Source organism: Falco rusticolus, chromosome 12 (genome assembly GCF_015220075.1).
Source record: "Falco rusticolus isolate bFalRus1 chromosome 12, bFalRus1.pri, whole genome shotgun sequence".
Classification (NCBI taxonomy): Eukaryota; Metazoa; Chordata; class Aves; order Falconiformes; family Falconidae; genus Falco; species Falco rusticolus.
Window position 1 is genome coordinate 18,539,420 of NC_051198.1, and position 23,433 is coordinate 18,562,852.

Genomic DNA, 23,433 nt, shown 5'->3' on the forward strand with positions numbered 1-23,433 from the left:
ACTTAAGTACTAGCAAGCCTGTAACATGTTCTTATGTTTAAGAATTTATTCAAGTGGAGAAACCCATACTTTGATTGTGGTATGCGGTGCTGAGAAGGCAGTGTGGTAGTCTATACAGTCTATTCCCAAAGATTGATATCTTTTTGAGGATGTGTATTCTGCAGGTTGTAGCCTGCTTGGAACAACAAAGGAATAAGTAATCAAAAGCATTCAAACCCGGGAAAATTAATAACTATGGCATATTGACTATTGTGCATCAATTCCTCCATGTACACATGCTTAAGAGTAAGCTTTTTCTCTCTTCTGGGGTAGGAATTGCCTTAGGGTTTGTATACCTGGCGTCTGCATTGGCAGTGCGTTTCAGTTTTGACAGTTACTGCTCTGTAAATTCATATTTTTCTTACTGAGCAGTAGCAAGAGAAGTCAACATATAAAACACTATTGTTTTTGAGTGTTAATAGTTGTAAGAAAATGGCTAATGTTAGCATAGGAGGGGTACCAAATGGTGATGTTGAGGTTCACAGGCATGGTTTTCTACTTGCTAAGACATTGCAGTGGTGTTGAATAGGAACATTTCATTGTGAAGACAGTTTGGAAACATTTGGTGTAATTTTTTGCTATGACTAATACAAAGGATTACTGTGGGTAATAACAATAATACTCTGTTACAGTGGTGATAAAAATTATTTAACATTTCTGTTCATCTGAAGTGTATTTTAAATTAATTCTCTTGGCAGTGTTCAACCAAAAAGGAAAACGTCTTGAACAAAATTATTGCAATTTTCAATTCTCTCATAAAGGCAACCTAACCTGATTATTTGTGAGCTTGTAGTCTCATTCAAATTTCAAAAACTATGAACTTCTATTATGAATACATGTACTATGTTTACTTTTCCTCATGTAATGTTCTGTGTGAAGTAATGTGTGTGTTGTTGTGGAAATATTTTACAGACTCCTGGCTTGAGAGCACACTCTGCAAGGCTGCAGTGGTTTGCAAAAAAGTGTATATCAAATAATAAGGTATGTGGCTTGTATGTTGTCTCCTATGTAACTGTCATTATATTCCAAGAAAAATTGTTTTGAAATATTTCATTGCTTGATTTTTATGTTTTTGAAAGGACATGCGACAGGCTGATGAGGTGAACCTACTGCTCTGTGTAAATCCTGGTGTATACTCTTAACAGAAATATTCTTTTAGCTGAATGCCCAGAGCATGTAAGTGCACATATATACAGAAGTAATTGTTTGGCTGAGTTATAACTATGTTCTTCATTCTTTTTAAAGATGGAGGCTTTGGAACACTTTGTAGAATTAACTCAAAATCTATTTGAATGTGATAGAGATGAGATGTACTATTACCTGCTTCAGCTGTGTGGTGAGTGAGCTTGTGGTCTCTTTCATGTTGTAATCGGTTTTCTTTTGTGGTTGGAGATAGGAAATAACCCTGAATTGGAGGGGAGTTTTGCCCTGATATGAAACTAGCCTGGGTACTGTTTCTGAAGCATTGGGGGGTAGGGAGGAGTACAGTTTGGGATTTTGGGGTGAGGATTTTTTTGGTGTTTTTTTTTTTTTTTTTTTTACCTGCAGACCTGAATGCTCCCATAGAATTTATGTAAGTACAAGTCTTCCAGTCCATGCTATGTCTTATGTGCTAATTTAAAAGTTTACCCCATTTTGGTTTTTAAGATGCTTAAAGAAGAAAAACTGCTTGTTTGTTGTATCTTCATAACTGATAAAGAGCTGGAGTCTCCTGTAATTGGGTCTGCTTCTGAAAGGTGCATTTAAAAAAAAAAAAAATCTGCCAATTCTTCACCAGCCACAGCTTAATTTTTGCATCATTTATAGGAATGGAACAGTTCTTAAAATGTTAATTTCTATGCTACAGGCTTAGTGTAGGATGTATCTGCAGTGTTTTTCGTTCCTCCTGTATTTTTCATTCTCTGCTGGTTTTGTTATTCAGTGTACCATACTGTATCATAATAAAAATTTTGGAAACTCTAGTTCGAGTTACCTTGAAAAAACATCTTGTCTGAAGATTGGCTATGGAGCACTAAATAGTACATTGGGACAAAAAAAAGGCATTACAGGGATTGCTGTGTACTTTCGTAATGTGTAGATAGATACGTATTAATGAGCCATTAAAGAAATTTGATAGTTTGGTTATGTGAAAATTACATTTGAGCATTAAGTAATTTTAGGCCATTCCCCATGTATATTTTTCATTGACTAGAACTAGTAATCTTTTAATGCTAAATAAAGTACTATTTGAACTGTCTTTTTCATAATGGTAATGAAAGAGACTTCCTTCTTCCCCACTGCACTCACCCCAAGCTGAAGAGATGAGTACTTCCACCAAAAAAAAAAAAAAGACCAGAGACAGCTTGAGAACCTTGTTGCTTTTCATTTCCTCAGCATACTTCAGAGAGCCTCAGAACCACACTGTAGCGTTACCCAGTTCTGCCTTTGCACATACTGGTTCACCATCAAAAATCAAGTAGGCCTGAAGAGCAAGCTTGTCTCTACCGGGGGGAGCCTTCCTATTTCTCCACTCATCCTGTTCACCTCTGGCAGTGACTAAGGCTGACAGTGTGCCTGCTAGGAAGGGAATCTAAGAAGATACAATTTATCAAATTCTGTCATGCAAAATCTTCAGTTTTCTTTCAAAAGACAAAACCAATTCCGTCTATTCAAAGAAGTGGAAAACGTTTGTGGGTTTCTGTCACTGTAAAAGACAAAAACCATGCACATACTGGCTTTCAAACATTTTATATTATCTGTCAAAGCTGCCCCATGCACAGGTACAGTAGAGAGTTGTCATTGTGCACCTAAGCCATCATTTCAGATCTGTTTTAGGCTTACAAAAAAAAAATAATCTACGGTCTAGTCCCAGCCGTGATCAGAAATGTTGCCATGCTGCTTCCAGGTGGCTGCTCCAGCTTTTCCTTGTGTTGTGATTTAGTCCAGTGGAGCTTGAGCTACAGACCAGCTGAAGTTCCTTAACTGTGGAACAGTGGAAGAATAGCTGAAGAGCTAAAGTGCTGTTAATAGGCTGAGATGTTGCAGTGTAAATGATTCATTCCATCATCTGCCTTCTTGCCTTGCATCTCTTCATTTCTGGGATTCTGAATGAAACCACAGGAAGGACAGATAACAGCTAGCAGTTGTGGTTAAGTAGCTGTGAATAGTATCTACAACCAGAAGGCAATGCTATTCTGGTAACTTATGATAGGAGGCACAGGAAGCCACCTGCTGTATGTAGTTAAATAGTAATTAACTTTTCTTTCACAAAGTCCAGCTTTCTATTTATTTACAGTTATATACAGTGATGCGTATGTAAATTGCTGTTCTTGCTGAAAACAGTTGAATTATTCTGTGAATTTGGTAGCAATTTATTAAGGTTTTCTCTTTCAGAAAGCTTACCGTTTACAGTTGCCAGAGATGCGTTTTTTCATTAGCAAAATGAGAGCCTGAGGGTCTAGAACACTTCTTTGACTTGAAAGTGGCAAATTTCTGGGATGTAGTTGCTCTAATACGGTAGCAACATAACCAGGGGATTTCAATTCAAGAGTTTCAGAGTGGAACTTAGGCATCCTACCTCAGAGTGTTAATGTTTTGTAATAATTTAGAACTTTTGAACTTTTCAGGTTGATGATAATATGAAGCAGAAGTACATGATTAATACATTATTTTCCAAAGATAACTTTTCTGAATAGCTTTCAATATGTATGTATGTGTACTCTAAGTGTGTTTTATCTGAAGATTTGAATCTTATTTCAGAAAAGAACAGTGACTGGAAGAAGGCTGAAGGTGTTTGGACTAAAATTCAAGAAGAAAATGTTGTTCCTCGTGAGAAAACGCTACTGTTACTGGCTGATATACTTGAGAAAAATGGTCAGGTTGTTCCATTTGAGGTACCTAAGGTAATTGGAGTTTAAATTTACTAACTGACAACACATTTGAATATATTTTTTTCTATTGAAAAATATTAACAGATAATATTACAGTTTCTGAAATAGTTTGGTTGTTTTAAAGGTTAGACACGAAGATACCCGAAGTTTAAGTGTTTCTAATGTGGAAGAAAGAAAAATAAGGATGCTTTGCAGAAAAAACAATGCAAAAGGTAACCTGAAAATCACTGAGTTTTTTTTCCCCTTCAGCATTAATTTTAAGATTTCGATTAACTACAGAGTAACAGGTGCTTGGTGCTGCTTTTTGTTGGTTTGCTAATGTGTTAGGGAGGAAAGGTACATGTTAATGTTACCTGGCAATATTATGGTTCAGAAGCTGATAAGAGAAGGATGTGCTAAAATATTTAAAGTGTCATTGGAAATGCAGACTTCTAAAGGCATGTTTGAAAGCCAGTCTGCAGTGAAGTTGCCAATTTAAAAATTACTGAAGTTTTGCTAGTCTGTAGTTCACTTTATGCTGTTAACACTATATTCTAAACTTTCAAAATGTATCCATTAAACAGTAGAAATTATATTTACAGGATTGATGCTAAAATACCAGTTTTATGCTTTCCAGAAAATCTAGCTGTTCAGTCACAAGTTCTATGTTGTAAGACATGAGAAGTGTAGTAAGAAGAAACATTAATAGCAAGTGAAATAGCTGGGAGAGGTTTATGGGAAGACAATCACCTATTAAAAGTAGTTGTTCAGAGATTTTGTATTTGGCTCCAGCTGTTGAAAAAAGATCAGATATGATTCCAAAGTATACTTCAGGTACCTTATTTAAGCTATAGATTTGGCAAAAAAATTAAATAGTTGAGATTAAATGAGATGGGACTATGTTATGGAGATAGTCATTGTTGTCTTCCTACCTGTCTTTTATCTGTTACTCTGTTTTCTACATCTATTTGTTGACGTGACAAGGCTGTTCATTTGTTTGAAGGGAGGATTCCATGTGTTGTTGCATAGTGTCTTTAGCTTCTCTACAGCTAACATCTGAAGTTGTCCTTCCTTCCCTGTGAATTCACAAACTTTTCCTCCTGTTGTTCCTCCCTGAAAGAAATACACATATTATAAACAAAAGATAAAAATGTGTCCCCACAGCTCGTTGTTTCCAAATCCCTGTGCCTGTGGGTGCCACCCCACAGATGAAACAGTCTTATTGAGAGATCACTTCAGATCCATTCTGCAATGGAAAAGTAATAGCTTGTCTGTGCAAACTTCCCTGCCTCAGATAAACACAGAATTAACTTATACATGGGTGTTTGCTTTGGTATATAGGAAGGAGGAGTGTACGTCAGTGCAGGTCATTTGGCTTGGTCTGTGTTCAAATCATTGGAAATCCATTCCTATCCATCTCATCCCAAAGCAGGGTCACAGAGTCAGAAGTGGCATTAGTGAACCATTCAAAGGGAGGAGGAAATCAGTCCATTTCTAGCATTTGCTAAGGTGCAGGGCATTTGAGTATTCCAGAAATCCTGATTTTCTTTGCCTATAGTATGGCAAATAATTAGCTATGTCACTTGAAAGCAGATTAGAAAACAGAATTTAAAAAAATAATTTTGCTGAATGAGGAAAATACATAAATAGAAAAAGATACCTGGTTATTTTTTTCTGTTATCAGTGTATTTTACAGGTTGGATGTACAGATTTTTAAGATTTGAGTTTTTAAAAGAAGAATCTGTCAGTCATTCACACAATTAACTTCTGTTGTTAGTGAACGACCCTGTACAGTTATTCAGTTGCAGGAGCAATGATTAAAAACCTGAAGTGAAGCCTAGATATTCTGTATATAGGGAATGCAATCTCATGTTATGTGTATGAATTTAAGAATCTTGTACATTATGTCAGTCATAAAGTTAATGTTTTCAGGAAGTTCTTAATACTGGTAAATTTTAGGAATCAAAAGAAAATGAGAAATATAGAAATGTTTTAGCTGAAAACCAGCCAAAATCAATGGAATGCATTTTATAACATTATTCCTAGAAAAGTGTCCTTTGCCTTTGATATCATAAATGATCCGGAGAGCAGGAGGAAACTAAACATGCCCTGGACCTTGCAGGGAGACTAGTTAAAAACAAAAATATAAAACTTAACTGCTAAGAGACTATGATGACATTTGATACTGTGAATTTATCAGTAAATCATTTCTGTGTATTCTTTTATTTAAAGGTGCAGTATTTGAGAGGAGGTGGTCTAGAGCTATTGGGAATTAAGGGAAAAAAGACAATTGTTGGGAAACCGTTCTCTTTGTCTTAAACTATACAAACTTAAGTTGTTGCTTTTATATAACAGTATGATGCAATTTTGATATCTATGTAAATAGGGCAGAATACAACTTTTCGTCAACATCAGCTTTTTGATAGGAAAAAGATTAACTTAATCTAGTTATGTAACTAATTTAATGAACTTAACTCTGACATGGAATTGTTGTGAAAATCTGTTCTTTGAAGTGCTTGATTTATGCAAAATCTTATTTTTATTTTTATCTGGATTCCTTGGTGTGAGAACTTGCCCCTGGGGGATCATGTTACACATAGCCCAGAGAGCTGCAATTGCTGAAACAAATCTGACTGTCTTGAGAACTGAGACTTTGTTGGCAAATTGTCAGTTTTCTAACAAATCTTTCTACTTGAAATAGCTAGTATAACACAATATGATTTTGAAACCAAGAACTTTCTCTTTTGAATGCTAATATACTTTAGTAATTTTAGATGCCATATGAAGAAGTAATAAGCTGATAATACCTGATCAGGCGTATGTCTCGATTTGAGTCTCATCTAGGTATGCTTCAAACATGCTACTAGCACTGATGCAAAACATAGTTAAGCAAATAATCTGAACAGGATAATCATTCTGAGGTCAGTACTGACATATACAACAAAACATCCTAGAACATGAAAACAAAACGCACAAGGATTTTTAGGATCTTCATTGGAGTAGTCATTACAAAAAAAGAATCTATGTTTCCTTGTAGAAATAGATTTTATATTTGGTGGACTGTAATAATTGATGGTAACGTGCTTGACGTCATATCCACTGGTGGCCAGGTCCATTTCTGTGCCCCACCAATGGAAAGCAATATTAGAACACAGGGTGAAATCCTAGTGCGTTTTGAAGACAGCAAAGCTTTTGTAGGGGTCTCCAAACATAAAGAGGTTTTGGCTTTAAAAAATAGAATATAAGGGGGCTTTCATGAGCAGAAAGAACAAAGCTATCACCAGTCAGCTCTATTTTTGTAAATAATTAGTTACACTAGTAATAAATTATATCAGCAAAAGGGGTTTGGTTGTTATTGAATGTGATTGCTAGTCTACTGGTACCTCAGATTTTAGAAAACTGGAAGAGAAAATGTCTTTTCCACTAAATACTCTATGAATATTGGTGTACAGTATATGAGCAGGCAAGAGATTTCAGCACATTGCAATAGGCCAAGCTTTAACCTTAGAGTTTCAAGTAAACATAGTGGAGGATTTCAAGATCTTTCCTGTATCGTCCTGTTGTTGTGTCATTGGTCTTTTGGGTGACAATGCAATCACTACTGTAATGTCAGGCATCAGTTGTTTTCTCTCTTGTGTGTGTCTGTCTCTTTTGTATATGTGAAACTCACCTACACAGAAGTAGACTTAATTTTCACTGTGATATTCTTATCATTTACCTCTGCTCGTAGCTGCAAGCATCCAAAGTAGATTATGGATAGCAATGTTAATTCTAAGTATTAACTCAGTGTAAGAGTTTCTGGTGTGTAAAAAATAAATTCTATGCATAGTCATTTTTGCATACATTTCAGGAGGTTTTTATGTATACTCTTTGGTTGAAGAAGTTTAAGAGTCAATCCAAAAGGCGCACCAAAAGTTTTGGTTTAGGGAATGCCTCTGCAGCACACCGTAGTAAGTGCTGTTAGTATGACATTTCATGTGACAGTGAGATTCAAAACAATTGTCATCGTCTTTACTTTCAAAGTATAAGGAAAAAAAAAAACCACTTAGCTGTGAAATTTGTAGTGATAGTCCAAGTATTTCTGAAAAGTTTTAAAGGTTATTGTGGCTATGATTTGAATTAGCAAAGGGATTATTTTTTCAGTTTCATTAAATGAAACATGCAGTCACAGTTTAGGCGTAGAATATCATTTGTGGTTCATAGCATAGCTTTCTAGCATATGTTACAGCCTGGATGGCAGTTTTAGCTGCATGTTTATAGATGCATAATCTTGTTTCAGAAAAATAAATGACTGAAAAGTGTGCTTATCATTTTTTCCCCCTTTTTGGTAACATCTTTTCATACACTGACAGTTATTGTGAATGCATGAAATAAAACTGTTAATCAGTCAAACAAATGCAGTGTAGTTTACTTGCTAAATATCTGTATATTTGTAAATTGTATGTTTTGTATAAATCTTGTCGTAACCAAATAATTTGATCTCCCCATATTGGAATCACCTCCTATATTATTTGTTAAACGCTGTTGTGATCATGCACCAGACACTGTAACCGTATACCCCAGAATTAGGTGTTGCTTTAAAAATCCTGAGTCTTCCCCTTCTAACCAGCTGCATTGGTATTTAAGCAACAGCCACATATAGAAAAAGAGTAATAGCAAGCATTTTGTTCTGTGGAGGTATGCGTCAATTGATTGTTGTATACAAGCACGTTTGAACAAGCTGTGACCAATAGCTTTGGGCTCAAAGATGTAAGCAGAGGATAAATAGGTTTAAGATGGACCTCTTTGATGAATAGGTGACTTCTATGATCAACATCATCACAATATGACATTTCATTTTGGTCTTTTTTTTTTTTTTTTTTTTAAACTCTTAGCGGCCTACAGTATTTTCCTGAATATGCAAGGGAAGAATGAGTTTCATCATCATTCTTACAGCATCCTTATAAATGCACTGTTAACACAGGATTGTCTTGAAGAAGCCATGGAAGTGAAACACATGTAAGGCTTTTCTGCATTTGGGGGATTTTAATTGTTCGGGAAGGATGTTTTAAAATAGTTTCTGGATCATTTTCAGGTAAATCCGTATCTTTCAATGGAAAAATAGGTCATGACTGGTAATTAGGAGCTATCGTAAGAAATACACCGGTGTTTCGTAGGGCGATATGCCATATATTAAAAAGGTACTAGAGTGACAGTGTATTGCTAATAACTCATTTCAACTAACAGTATCAACAAATGTATTTGGCATCAGAACTGAAAGTCTACCCTTCTGGCAGTCTGCCTTCTCCTCTTTAGAGCAACATCCAAACAGACAAGATTCCTTCACTTTACTGCCCGTGAGCCTTCCCCTCAGTGCCCATCCCTGCTGCTGTCCTGCCCTACCCACGCTCCCTGGCAGCTGGCTGCCTGCCAAATGCAAAATGGTACATTTGACTGTGATGCCAGTGGCTAGGAGATGACCAGAAACCTTAGATCCAACTCTCACACGTCTGAAATAAATCCAACCTGCTGTCAAGTATCGTTAGAATCACCAGAATTGAATTAACCTTTAGTGAGTTGTATGGTACCCCACTTGCTTTAATTATTGCCTGCAATGTATATTCTAGTCAGGTTGTAGGCTTCAAAGTAGAAGTGTAACTACTCATCAATGTAGAGGTAAGAACAACAAAAAATCAAGTATTTTAAGTCTTTCAGTTTCTTCAGCTAAAACAAGAACCAGTGGTTGTCATCAATGTGTTATCTGAATACAGTGAATTTGAAAGTGCCTGTAGGTAACTTCTGTGATGCATAGACACTGTAAAAATTTAATAATTTTTAAAATCACCTTAGTTTTTGATGTCTGGCAACAGTATAGTTCCTGACTATATTATTTCCATGGGTTTATTATTTTCATGGTTTCTTTAAAAGTGTTTAGGCTGTAGAAATGTCTTTCATTGAAAAAGTACTTGAGCTCTGCATTCAGAAGAACAAGTAATGTTTTTTCAAATAGCTCTCAGTAACTGGGCTTTATGATAAGGAATGTTTGTGCTTGATGGATATATGGCTTTTATCAGGGAAAAACTAAAACAGTTTATCAAATTAAGCTCCATGAAATGGTAGTAACTGGTAAATCTTTGTAAACAAAAGATGGAAAGGAGATGTTTTTGGAGTACAAAGAATGTTGATAAAATTTAGGTAGTTTGTTAAACATTTGCATAAAACATTCACATATCAAAAGACGAATTGAAAGATTCTTCAGGGAAGAAGTTTGAAACTTTGCTGAAGATTTTTACATGCGTTGACTGCTTCCCTGCTCCATGGCTCAAACCCACTTTTAAGGAAGAAGGACAAAGTATTGCATGTTATCAGCAGTAATTTGCAGATTGGAGGAGCAGTAAGAAGGTGGTGACTTTGTTCCTAGTATTTCGATGATTCAGAATTCCCTCTTTACATAAGTGTTTTAGAATGTAAACTCAAAATGCAGGGAAAAAATGAACAAAAAATTTTAAATACTAAAAAGGTTGGAGATGTTTTAAAGGACTAAACCTCTGAATCTTGAGGTATTTAGGAAAAAAGAAAATAGGATTTAATAAAATGTTCTATTCTTGGTCACTGGTCAAAACCAACTATCATAATAACCCTTGTGCTTTTCAGAACTCTCATATTCCATCTTGTAGCATAGAAATACCAGATAATTACATTCCAAGAAGCCTGTAACAGCTCATTGTTGCACCAAGACAGAAAATGCTTCATATTGGCAGTGTTCATGTTGTTTATCTGTGTATCTTTTTTTCTAGTAGCAAAATGATGCTTACATTAAGCATTTTCAAAAGTCTGTAAGTTTTAAATTATTCGCTGAAATAGTGATTGTGTGTGTACCCATGGCTGAGGAATAGCAAATCTGTGTGTTTCGCACACATTTCTGCATGCTTGACAATTTTTCCAACCTCATATTATAGATTACTCCTGCAAAGCCTAAATGTGTGCAGTGGCCTGAAACTTGTGCAACTCCTAATATTTTCATAAAATACAGGAAAGCTACCTTTATTTATATAAGCTAACATATTTTTCTTTTTACTCTGCTTGAAGCCAAATTTGAAATTTAAATAATACTTGGAGCGCCCTACTATGAACACTAATATAGGCACAAAATAAGTGATTTTTTAATTTAAAAAGGTCAGATAATTTTAGAATTTCCCTTGTGTTATCAGAACTGAGAAACTTCTGTGAGCAAGGGATGTGGTAAAAGGAAAATGCAGTCCTACTCTGCATTAAAAAAAAAAAAAAAAAGGCAACCAACGCAAACAATCTCCAGAAGGTTACTGATCTGTTGGTCAACCCAAGTCTAGTTGCTTTCACATTCTAGTACTGTTTTGAGGAATATTTACTGTGTTCAGTCCAAGAAGTTTTAAATAGAAATTTAGGAGTATTGGAATGATGGATTAGTTCTGTAATAGTAGCTAACATCTATTTAATCACACTAAAGATTGGAAGATTGGAGAAGTAAATCCTTTGTTATATGTAATTTACAGTCTCATGCATGAATTGTTGACTTAAGGGCTTTGACAGATGGGACAAAGGAGAAAAAAAAAAAAAAGGCAGAACTGAGCAGTAGGTGCTTAGGCAGGGATTAAGAGGATTGGTTGGGAGAGTAAGAAATCCCGAGTCCAGTGACTGCATTTGCGAGCCTGGGAGGCTGAAAGTGACTGAGAGGATAGTCATATTGTGTGCAATGTGAAGGATTTTCTTGGGATTGAGGAGAATAATTTAGCAATGACCCTGCTTACCTCCCAATCCGCTCAGCCTCTAAGTTCAAGTAGGTAGGCTGCTCAGTTGTTTGCCACAAGATGATCAGTGAGGTTTATCTTGATTGCTGATATGGTAAATGGCAATGCCCCCCTTTTCTGTGTAGAGATTTTGTAATCTAGAAATGAACATTTGTAAAGTTATCCTTATATATTAAAAATGTGGCTATGTCATTTAGGAACGGGAACATTTTGTAGTATAAGATCAAGGCGATGGCTGATTAGTCTCTCTTGTCTAATTTCCAGAGTGTTAAAAAAGCTTTAGCAGTGTTATTAAAGATTCTCTTTGCTATAGATATGTTAAGTTTTGTATTACAGGAGATAAAGAATTGATAAGCGAAATACAATTTTAACATGGCTAAGGCAGCAAATGCAGTATGTTCACTTTAAAAACCTGTATACATCTAGATGACAGAAATTTGAAAATTAATCAACCAAATGATATGGTGTTAGTTCATAATATGCTTTAGTTTATGTTTAAAATCTACAGTGCTGAAAATAAATGTTTCATTTTTATTGCTGAAAGAATAGTTTTATATTTTATAATTATGGTGACTATTGAAAAAAGAAGAAAAAGTATCCAGCTTAGGATACAACAGAACAATGCAGGGCATGCAGTTATTTTAGTCATCTAATATGTCAGCATTCAAGAATCTGAACCGATTGTTTAAAAAAAATCTTGTACTTTGTTTCTTTTGTTGCTCACTTCCAACTTTGTCATCTGTCAGAATGCAAAAAAAAATTATCCTTCTATAACCATTGACAGGATAACACAAAAGCTGTCTCCAGGTCGATATTTTGCAGCAATATTTTTAACATACGAACAGTAGTTTTTATAATTTCACCTTGGTGCTCAACCATTTATTATCGTATCAGAAGCATGTCAGTAATTCCTTTCTAAATGTCTGCTTCTTTTAGTGCTGAGACCCACATCAAGGGCTTCACACTGAACAGTGCTGCCAGCAGCCTCCTCATCATATCGCAAGTTAGGCGGGATTATTTGAAAGGTATGTCACAATGCTTGACCTTTACGTCACATTAATGCCTCTGCAGATTTTTCTTGTAACGCCCTTCGAATACTTGGATAAAGGAGTCCATTTAGCAAATTACCTGCTTATCAAGAGCCTTTTGTGGTAGCTGAGAGACGTAAATTACTGTACATGCATTTATAATACAGCTTGAATATGAATGTACTTGTCATTTGACCACTTAGTCCAGTTTCCATTCCATTTAACACAAGATGGGTTTTCTTAAGATGAATCACAGCTCTTCAGACATGCAAAATTTGTGCTCCAGAAAGAGAGAAAGTACAGGCTTTCAAGTGCGTTAAAATTCACAGCACAAGTCATTTTGCTTTGGAAATTAACATACTTTAGAGCATCTGAAACAATTCCCAGCAGTTGTTTCTTGCATATTGTGTTGGTTGTGTGAGATACCAGATGAGTTAAATTGACTGTTAAATGTGCATGATTGTGCACTAAATGATTATAATATTGATTTAAAAACTTAATCAAATACTTTTTAATAGTTCTCAATACCAACAGTAACAAAATATTCAGTTTGGGTTTCTTTTAAATGTAACAATGATGGTAGAAAAGAAAATGGTGGCTGAAGAGTATGTAAGGGCACCCAGCAAGATGGTGGATAAAGTTCATAGTTGTGTTATTTCAGTTCTCGGCACTGGTTGTTTTGCAGCCTGGAGTTCAGCTCCACAGCATTAGATTTTAGTTATTTAGTTGTGCTGTGGAACTCTTACAAGAGATGAAAATTCTGCAAGCGCGTAGTTTTACATGCAGTGCTGTGTCTTTTTTCCCTGTGCAAGCGTAAGTACAGTGTTGACATGTATTTTTGTCAGTACCTTTAAGCATTGAAGCAGCTGCATACGAAGAAAATGTATTACACTGAATTGTTTTACTTTCATATCAGAAGGCATACCAGAAAATCCATTTATGATTTCTGCCAGCAGTTAATTTTATTCCATTCTATTATGTGTAGCTGTAGTAGCCCATACCTATGTAACACCAGCTACATTAACACATCTTCTCACCTGTGCACTTCCCTGCAGCTGATAAACTTCTCTTCTTTCACATTCTTTCCCCATTCAGTCTCCAGCCTGACATCACTGCCAGGTGCCGTTGACTGACTGAAGTGTTTGTGGTGAATGCAATTGCTTCTCTTGCTCTTGGCAAATCTTAAGTTTTTGCAGCTTTCAAGGCCTTCACTTGACTTCCCTGTCTGATTTTATTCTAATACATTTTCTGCTTTTTCTTCTCCAGTGTGAAGTTTTGCCAGTTCTTCCTATGTATTACCCAGTAAAAATCTCCCTTTTTTCAGAACATGACTGATGTCACTATATTCTGCCAATCTCTTGGGCCAACTACATAATTTCTTTTTAGCTAGCATACTAAATTCTCTGCCACATCAACCTTCTCCCTTGCTGTACCCTAAAAATATTTCTTTTTGCACAGTACAAAGTTTCTTAAGAAGACTGTGGAATTATATTGCTTTAGAAAATTATATTTTCTTTATCTTGTGCATTAAACAAGCTTTACTTTGGTAATTTAAATGAATAGTCAGACTTGATCCTTGCTTCTATTTTAATTTGCAAGATACCACTTCTCTTTTTGTAAGTGAAGCCTTGAAAATGCAAGCTACTAAATTTTTCAACCATAGCGGCCATTTTCTGAGGCTCATAGATTACCCAAAAATTTTTTGGGCACAGTCTTTTCGTAACCTTTTGTTGGTGAGCTCCGTTTGACCTACATCGTGTGATGGCCTTCACTTACATAAAACTTGCTTGCTTTATTACCTCCTCATATAGTTTGCCATCCATCTTTGCTGTGTAATGTGGTATGGTTAAAAGTGTTTATGTAGGTCCCTAAGTATACTCGTAAGAGCTCTAACGTCTTGAAGCAAGAACTCTGTAAAACCCAAGTTACTTTTAAAAGTCAGAACTTGAGTGTCACGGTAGGGAATTTGCAGAGCTTTTATAGGAATTAAAAGACAAGTGGTTGGTTTTCATAAGCACAGTTATCTGCTTTTACTGAAAAATCAAGGGATTAAATTCTGAATTCAGATTAGTAGTAATGAGTGCATAAAGAAAAAAGATACCAACGGAATTATGCAGTATGCTGCTAGCACATAACTTCTTGCAGTTTTGCTGCACTCATGCAACTGTCAGGTATTTCTCTGTCCTCATTCTTGAGAGGGCTGGTCATGCTCCATGCTAAAGGGAGGTCCACACTAAGTAATAAGGAGAGAACTTGAACTTAGCATGTGTTTTAAGTTTGCTTTTTAATTTTCAGGAATCTTGCCTCTGATGTGTTGCTCCTTTTTTCACTAAAAGGGGGGGTGGAAGGGTGAGGGGTGCAGAAAGAAAATTTGCTGTGAAGGAAGGTTAGGCATACAGGAAGGATGTTTTTTCTTCGTGTCTTATAAAAGGTAATATTTGATTTCTGCAGTACTTGCATATTGAATTGGAATGTTAATGCTGTGGAGTTCAAGTGGGTGTATATTATGTTAGAAGTGTTATCCCTTGGTATTATAATTATTATCTGTGATTAATCCTGCCTGTGCTGGTAAGGAGTAAGAGATTTTTACCAGAGGGGCATGTCTTTCTGCGTGTGTCTGCTCTTGTATAACATAAATTGACAAGAATTCTGGTTAGGGCAATGAGGGTGACTTAATCTGCAGTGGGTTTGGGGAATTTGTGACAGACAGACAGGAGATTTGTTGTATGCATGTATGTTTTTAACATAGGTAATTCCTATAATTTTAGGAGTTCTTGAGGTAAGTGTCCAGTTTTGAGTTTGTTCTCCTGTGGAGACTTGTGTTCCATGCTTTTATTGAAAAATTAAAGAGTTTGGTGCACACTTGAAAAGACAGATCTGATTACTAGACTTCAGCAGTTGCAATAGTAAATGACGTTTTAAAACTATATTTATTCTGAAACGTGCAACATTTTTGTATTTTAGCAAAGAAAATTGGTAATAGTTCGGAGAAAAATAAGATTAAAAGGTCGTGACTTGAAGGTCAAGTGAGGACATTTATGACAGCTGCTTTCTTTGAGCTGGATACTAAAATGAATTAATTAAATGTTAAGTATCTTAATACTTTTACTGAGCAAATATTAAAAGCATTTTAAGCTGAATTACTGTTGAAAGTTTTTGTATATGTATGTATTCAAGTTATAATTTGTTATAGCAATTTTGGGGCTTAAGTTCAGCAAGAGAATTATTTTCTGAACATGTTTTTAAAAGGGTAGGGTTGATGATACCAGCAGCATGGTTGCCTTCTGAACTAAAATCTGATTTCCTCTTCTCTTGTTTCTTTACCATCGTTAGATGCCATGGCTGTTTTAAAAGGGATGCTTGACAGTGGCTTGTTGCCTGCTAGACGAGCAGTTATTGCACTCACTCAGGCTCTGGCAGAAAAAGGAGATCTAAAGAACCTACAAGTGCTTAAAAACATGTGGGAAGACATCCCAAAATCAGTCAATGTATCTACCACACTACTTGCTAATGCTATTGCATTGGCTCATACTAAGAAGTAAGTATTTCTGGGACTGTTACATGCAATTATTTTATGCAGAGTGGTGGGAAATCACTTGCATTATCCTTTTCATTCTGTTTCCAGTCTTACAGTGTCCTAGATTAAAACTCTGGTCAAGTTGAGGAGTGTGCAGGGCAGTTCTGTTATGGTATTGTTTCCCAAACACATTTGGGGTTGAAAATCATTTAATGAAATGCAGGGATAGCTATGAAGCATTTGGGAGAGCATAAGGTCTTTTCTGGTGGTGTAATTTAGCTTTGATACCTTTGTTCTGATGTATTGCACCTCATGTAAAGCGTTCTCCTTCATGTTAGTTCAAGAGCCCTGTGAAATCTGAATGTAAAATTTAATTACTTCATCAATATAAATGTAAAAAAAATCTTTGAACTTAGCACCCACAGATTATGCATATAATACTTGTTTGGAAACAAAAATCTGCTGCCTGTTCCAGTAGTTGAAATGACAAAATACTACTGTGTTTACCCTCAAAATGTGAAAGCCAGACATATATCTGTGGAGTGGTTTTATATTTCTTTGCGGTCAGAATTACAGAAAAGTTGGCTGCTGTGCTGTTTTGCGCCACAGTTTTGATCATGATAATTATCCCTGCACTGAGTATTCAGCTGTTTAATTCAGTATCATGTTCTACCTAACATTGTTGTTTCAGTTGATACATTGGTACTGTGCTAGTTTATCCTTTGTATAAAACTGCATGGGGGAAGCACTTCTGAGAGAAAGGGCATACCATGAACTTCTCAATGTGCTTTGCTGGAACCAGTCTTCAGCAATCCTACGTATTCTATTATTTTATTTTCAAATCGGTTTGATCAGGCGGAGCGCCTGTGTCTAACTCTGCAGGAAAGCTGTAGAGCTGTGTAGTACGTCACATGTACCTGATCACCTCAGGCCAGAGTGAACAGTCACTGAAGTGTTTGGAACAGCAAGAGGACTTGAATTGAAGGGGAATCATGCAGGCCAGTTTCAGTAGTGAGCTCGCTGTATTTTCAGCCACTGAAAAACAATCTGTCTGTAAAGGACTGATCTTGTAAATGCACAGATCTGAGTGGTCCTTGGCACAAGTTCTAGTGCATTGACTTTTGCCTAAATGAAACAGCCCAAACAGAGATTTCAGGACTTGTCCTATAAGCTCCATATTTTCCTATGTTTCCATGTCATAAGTGTTACAACGACATGCTACATTCTTACAATGACATGCTACATTCTTAAAATGTAGATTGGTGACAAGAATAAATAAACAATTAAATTGCTGTATGCAGGCACCAGTGTTTTTTAAGCAGCATTGACTTTTCCCATACCAAAACTAGCTTGGATGTGTGAAAAGACTTAGCAGCAGCGTAAATAGTATGCACCTTATATATTCTTAAACATCTTGCAAGCTGTACCTTGAGAACTGTGAAAAACAGATTCTTACAGATATTTTTGATACCTGTTCATTTATTGGTAGATTCATGTTTCTGATAATAGTTTTCAAAGCATTTTTCATAGCTTTCAAGCGTGGTGCATTTCTGCTTCACCTAAAAGCATTCATCATGTTCAGATTTCTTTTTCAATTAAATTAGTTTTTAGAGTGGACTGATAAGAGATGTTGCCATTTGAACTTTTTTGAATGCCATAAGTAGAATTTACACTTTGGTGAATACTTCCTGTGTTATTTGCATTTGCTGTACTTAAGCCATAAGATTAGAAATGTTTAGACAAAGGTACTGACCAAATGACATTTAGTGTTGTCTTTTGCATCCAAAAAAGGTGGGCGTGGGAAAAATGGGGTAAATAATTAATTGAATAGCATTAAAAAAAATACTCGAGTTGTATGCATTAATTATTCAGATACCTTCTGTTAGCACTTTTGATTTTGCCTTGTAGATTTGCAGAACACATTTTCCTAAAGCAGCTAACAGAACTGTTCGTCCTTAATGAGGAAAAAACGTCAAAATTATTTAGGCTTTGTACAGGTCAAAGGTCATTTGAAATTTTTTATTTCTAGGTTAATTTATTTGTCCAGTCATAAGTGGTTTTACTTTTACAATATCGGAATGAAGTCATAGGCACTCAACCATTCCTGGGGAATATAATCTTAATGTAGAAAACAAAAACTTTAATATAATCGCCTCTCTAGGTTTGGAAATCTTGATTTCAGAAACTAAGCCAGTTCAATCTCTTTTCCTAGCAATGACCTTGCTGCTGCTGTGGAATACCTTGAGCCTTTGCTTATCGCTGGTGCACAGAATCCTGATCAAGCTGTCAAAAGTATTTCCTATTTGTTAAGAAAGGTGTCTGAGGAAGGATTAGAACAAGCTTTGGAAACATGTAAGTTAATTGCAATGATATTTAAATATTCTGACTAGACAGAGGTGTTATGAAAGAGCTATTACATGTAAAACCTGCTCAGTCAGCATAAATCATGCCTGTGAAGTTTACAAAAGTGGCTTTTCAATCAAAGATTTTCCTTATGTACCCATCATTTTGCAGTTGGTGTGATGGCAGAACGACTGGCCAGTCAGTTTGGAATTTACAGACCTGTCACAGATCTTTTCCTTCAATATGTCAGTGCAGACAGAGTGGATGATGCCAGATCGCTGATACAGGTAATGACACAACAAGAGAGGTACAGAAATGCTTAGAGCTCTTCAAAGGTTAACTGAGAAATTGTCAAAAAGAGGTGTTGTATAGCATAGGCTAGTAGTAGTAGGCTTTTGAATTACAGTGTGAGTAGCAGTAACACAGTTTAGACTATTGCAAACCATGAACTAGTAATCTCATACCAATAGTAGTAGTGGGTGCCAGAGTCAGAAGGTTTTTTGCCTTCTAACAACCTGAAGGAAATAAAGGAAGACTTGTATATTGCTTGAAATTCTATACAAAGCAAATATTTTTGTAAGTTTTCTGCTAGACAGCACTTGCTTCTTGCAAACCATTTCCTTGCAACTTTTCACATAATTTCTTAAATGCTGTAAACATAATACCTTACAGCTGTCTGGTTTGCAAACCAAAGGCAGGCAATGTTTGCTTTTCATGGACCTTATTTCACTTGGTTGCTATAATATTGGGTATGCTGTATTAAAGGTTTATTAAGAGCTGAATTTGCTTCCTGTTTACTTGAGTGTTACATGCTTTAAAAGACAAATGCTGGTCCTCTGGTGCACAGTCTCAACTGAGTTAGTGATCTTCAAGGAATGAAACAGCTGCATTCATGCCATTTGTACAGACCTAAGGACAAAGTCGAGCCAGAGGTGGGATGACCTGTGGGTGACGGGAGCTGCTGCTGGCAGTGTGCACAGACAGGCTCCATCAGGGAGGCTCATCCAGGCAGGTGACAGTCCAGCAGGCATGCCCAAATCCGCAATTTGTTCATGTGTGCGTAGGCTCCTGCCTCATCCCATCTCCTGGTAGTACATGCTACTAATTTACCAGTTCCTAAGTATTTTAAGCTGTTAGAAAGAAAAAGCTGTGCTTCATCCATTGGATGTTTTGTGATCTTCCAAGAAGAATACATACCAACAAATGTGTTCAGTTATTTCTGCTACAGTGTGAGGAGGATTATTTGTATAGTCCTTGCTCTAGGATATTACTTGGTTTATTGCTTTGCCTAACTGGTCATCTGAGTATTAAATTAAAAGGAAACTATAATTTTGATACAGAACCCTGTTGCTATATAGCATGAAACACCAAAATGCAAAATAAATAAAGTTATTTTACTCTTCCTGATTTTTTGATTGCTCTTTGGTTGAAATGAGTGAAATTGAAAGAGTGAATGAAAATTGGTTACAATTTCATGCTTTTGTGACGATAGGGAGTTCAATTTTAAGTAAAATCGGCATGTTCTTAAAATTTTTCAAAACATGGAATAATTTCCTTTTGTGTATTCCTAAAACGTGCTACAACAGCATCCAACTGTTGGAATTAAATTCATGGCTCTGTAGCATACTTGAGATAGTTGTATACACTGTATTTTTAGGGAGAATGGCAAAATATTTCATGTTAACTGGACATTCACAGATAAGCATGAGTCGAAAATTCTGTGTATTGTGAGAAAATTTGGGGTTTATATGGTGCAGGAAAAGCTTTCAGTTGTGTTAAATGTTCTTGACTTCTATTGTGGAACAAGTATTCTACTGATAGGTAACTAGAAGATAATAATAATCACTGTCCATTGTTTGTTACTTTCTTGAAAAGTAAGCCACAATCCAAATGAATTGTTTCACTTGTAATAATCTGAAATATTAGTATACACGTGGAGAATCCTCGCTTTCAACAATACATCTAAAAGTCTGTTTAAAAGTTCAAGAAACAGCTACAGTTTCTTTTGTATGGTGGAGGGAGAATGCTTTGACTGATGAAGGTCAAAAGTAGTTTGATATTTTAGCATGAAAGGGGGCTGTAGAAAACATGTCTCCAACTAGATGGTGTCTTTCCTCTCAGAGCACCTACTGACAGTAGGTGAGAATGACTAGAATCAGTAATAAAATGTTGCAAGTTTCTCCCATGAATATTTTGCCTCTGTTTATCACTGTAAAGCAGTTTCTTTGTCCAAACACTATGGGTACATTTTTTGTCTCCGTTTGACTGATGGAATGAGGCCTCACACCTTTTCACCTGGACCTTAAAGAGCTTGTCAAACCATATTACACATACAATAAATTCATAGTGTCATAACCCAAAATTTCTTGTTATTGAATGTAGTAAATCCATGGTATCTCTATTTTTATGTGCACAATATTCTCTTCTTCCTGTGCATTCTGGTACTGATTAAATATCTTAGAGCTGGTAAAAAGCAGTGTGCTTTGTAAGAATTTTAAGACTGACACCTTTGAGGAACATACCCTAAAATATTGTCTTGTTCATTTTATTTTGCCCTTGTTTCTAAAGTAAGATAGATTTTTGATTTTTATCTGGTCTGTCTCAAACTTAGAAAAGTTCAACTTCTCTCTCTCTCTCAAACACTGTCTGTTGCAATGAAAGCCTTTTATAAAATAGAGAGATTGAAATCAGTCCTTTGTATGCATAAGTGTAGGTAATTATACTTTAAAGAGAACTTGCTTTGTACATTTTAATTTTTATAAAGAAACGAGCAGTTATCTCCCTGACACCTTATTAAATGTATAATTAACCTTATGATCCCTAGCTCACTTGTGAATGCTTGGCAGTATAATTGGAGAGGAATAGTGTTTCTCTTTTTCATTCTTTGCAGTCCTAAACCTCATTTTTGTGGTATGTGGAAGTATTAGTTTAATTCTTTCCCCTTTTGTTTTAAACAAACTTTATACCTACCATTTTAAAAACAATGTTTACCAAAATGGCGTGTGAAATGAACTTGCTTCCTATGTTCAGTGGTTGGTTTGTTGTTTGGGTTTTTTTGTTTGTGTTTCAAACTAATGGTCAGTTATTTACCTTCTATATAGGTAATATTTGTATATTATTTTAAACATCTGTAGTTGGAAATTTTCACCTTAGTAATTTTGTTTATCACTAACATACTGATGACTGCTACATTAATTATTCTTTTTCTTTAGAGGTATGGTGCATTAATTGAGAAGAGAACTTTTGTGAGTTTTATGGCTAGATCAGCATCTAAACCTGGACAGGTACAGTATTTCTTCATGTACGTCATTGTATTTGTAACAAAATGCAATTTCATCAACCTTTAAGTGTTTTGGATCTTGAACTTCGTGGTTGACAGCTTGATCAGCTTTCTTGGGGAGAGGGAAGGTTAATTTGCAGAGCTGGTTACATTTAAAGGAACAGTTTACGGAGCATGATGGAAAGGAGGGTGTAGTTAATATTTTTCTATTGTTTCAGTAATTTCCTGCCTTTTATACTTCATATCCTACCGACATTGTGCTTTAAACATCTTACTGCACTATCCAGTTCAGTATTGTAACCTGAAAGTACTTATTTTGTTGGCTACTTTGTATGCATACAAATCCAAGTTTAAAACCTCAGCCTCTCTATATTGATAAAATGCCTCTATGTTTACATTAAAAGACACATTTCATATTAGTTGTTACAATGGTTTGGGCATATATCTGGCTTGAGCATCTGCTTAGATTCCTGGCTTTGTGCTCATTCCCTGTAATTGGAAATGCTCTCATTCATATGCCTGCTCTGCTCCTGTCCATCCCTCCTCAAAGTAAAAAAAAAAAAAAAAAAAAAAAAAAAAAGGCAACAAAAAAACCCAATACACACTCAACCCCCCCCCCCCCCCCCCCGCCCCAAACCGAACACAGAACAAACCCAACAAAAAAATCAAAACACACATATGCATATCCACACTGATTCCTTTTTTCATAGAGGAGCAGCATCAGGAGACAGGTAATACACAAACTAGAGTAAATACTTTTTCAAATGAGGGATAATGCATTTATGTTTTGTGGAAATTGCCAGTAAATACTCATAGATTAGAAGTTCTTATGTTGAAGAGATGCTGATAAATATGGTGATAAACACCATATTTTGGTGTCTTTAGAAGAAATTTAAAAACTTGAATTTTTCCACCTTTTCAAGCTGAAATTTTAATAGCACATAGAAGTTAATAGAACATGATAAAGATGCTGTTAATTTCTATAAACTTTATTTAATTCAAGACCTGAGAGTTTTTGAAACTGGATTCAGAGGTTGGGGGAGGGAGGTTCCAAATCTAAGCACATTAGTGATCCAGCTTCTTTTAAGCAGTGTCAGTGAAGGCTGCCGAGTGGTTTGCTTTTTTTTTTTTTTTTTTTTTTTTTTTTTTTGGTAAAATGGTTGAAATCCTGACATATTCTTATTAACATATTAATTGCTTCCTTCAAAAAAAAAAAAAGAGAAAAACTAATATTTATGCTTCTTCAGTATGTTTTTTAGTCCTGTATTTTGTTTGTTTTTATTTTGTGTCTGATTTCTTTGACTGTTTTGTATCTGCATATTAAATTTTGGGAAGGAAGTTATGTCTACCTTCAGTTGCAGTCTGTTTCTTGCTATCAGTACAGTTCATTTCTCTTAAATCTGAAGTACTTATTCTAATTTCCGCAGTTTTATTTTGTGGTTTAAGATCTGAGGTTAATGCTCTTTTTGTCTGCACATTAAATTTCATAGGCAAAGAAGATCGAGACACTTCTAGAACTGATTCCTGAGCAACTGAATGCAGAAATTGCCTACCATTACCTCATGAGATGTTATGGTAATTGATTCTCCTTGGAATAGTTTCTTAGTAAGAA

At 35.6% G+C, this 23,433-nt stretch overlaps 1 protein-coding gene across 1 annotated transcript in view; it reads left to right on the forward strand.

The window, feature by feature from the left end:
• LRPPRC (leucine rich pentatricopeptide repeat containing) overlaps window positions 1–23,433 on the forward strand; it is a 92,413-nt gene that overhangs the window by 62,980 nt on the left and 6,000 nt on the right. Inside the window, exons 26-36 of the mRNA XM_037405353.1 lie at window positions 952–1,020; window positions 1,285–1,375; window positions 3,778–3,920; window positions 4,033–4,120; window positions 8,762–8,885; window positions 12,590–12,678; window positions 16,015–16,219; window positions 18,411–18,550; window positions 18,713–18,828; window positions 21,754–21,825; window positions 23,312–23,396. Of these exons, the coding sequence (XP_037261250.1) occupies window positions 952–1,020; window positions 1,285–1,375; window positions 3,778–3,920; window positions 4,033–4,120; window positions 8,762–8,885; window positions 12,590–12,678; window positions 16,015–16,219; window positions 18,411–18,550; window positions 18,713–18,828; window positions 21,754–21,825; window positions 23,312–23,396 (1,222 nt within the window). The remainder of the gene's footprint in view (window positions 1–951; window positions 1,021–1,284; window positions 1,376–3,777; window positions 3,921–4,032; window positions 4,121–8,761; window positions 8,886–12,589; window positions 12,679–16,014; window positions 16,220–18,410; window positions 18,551–18,712; window positions 18,829–21,753; window positions 21,826–23,311; window positions 23,397–23,433) is intronic.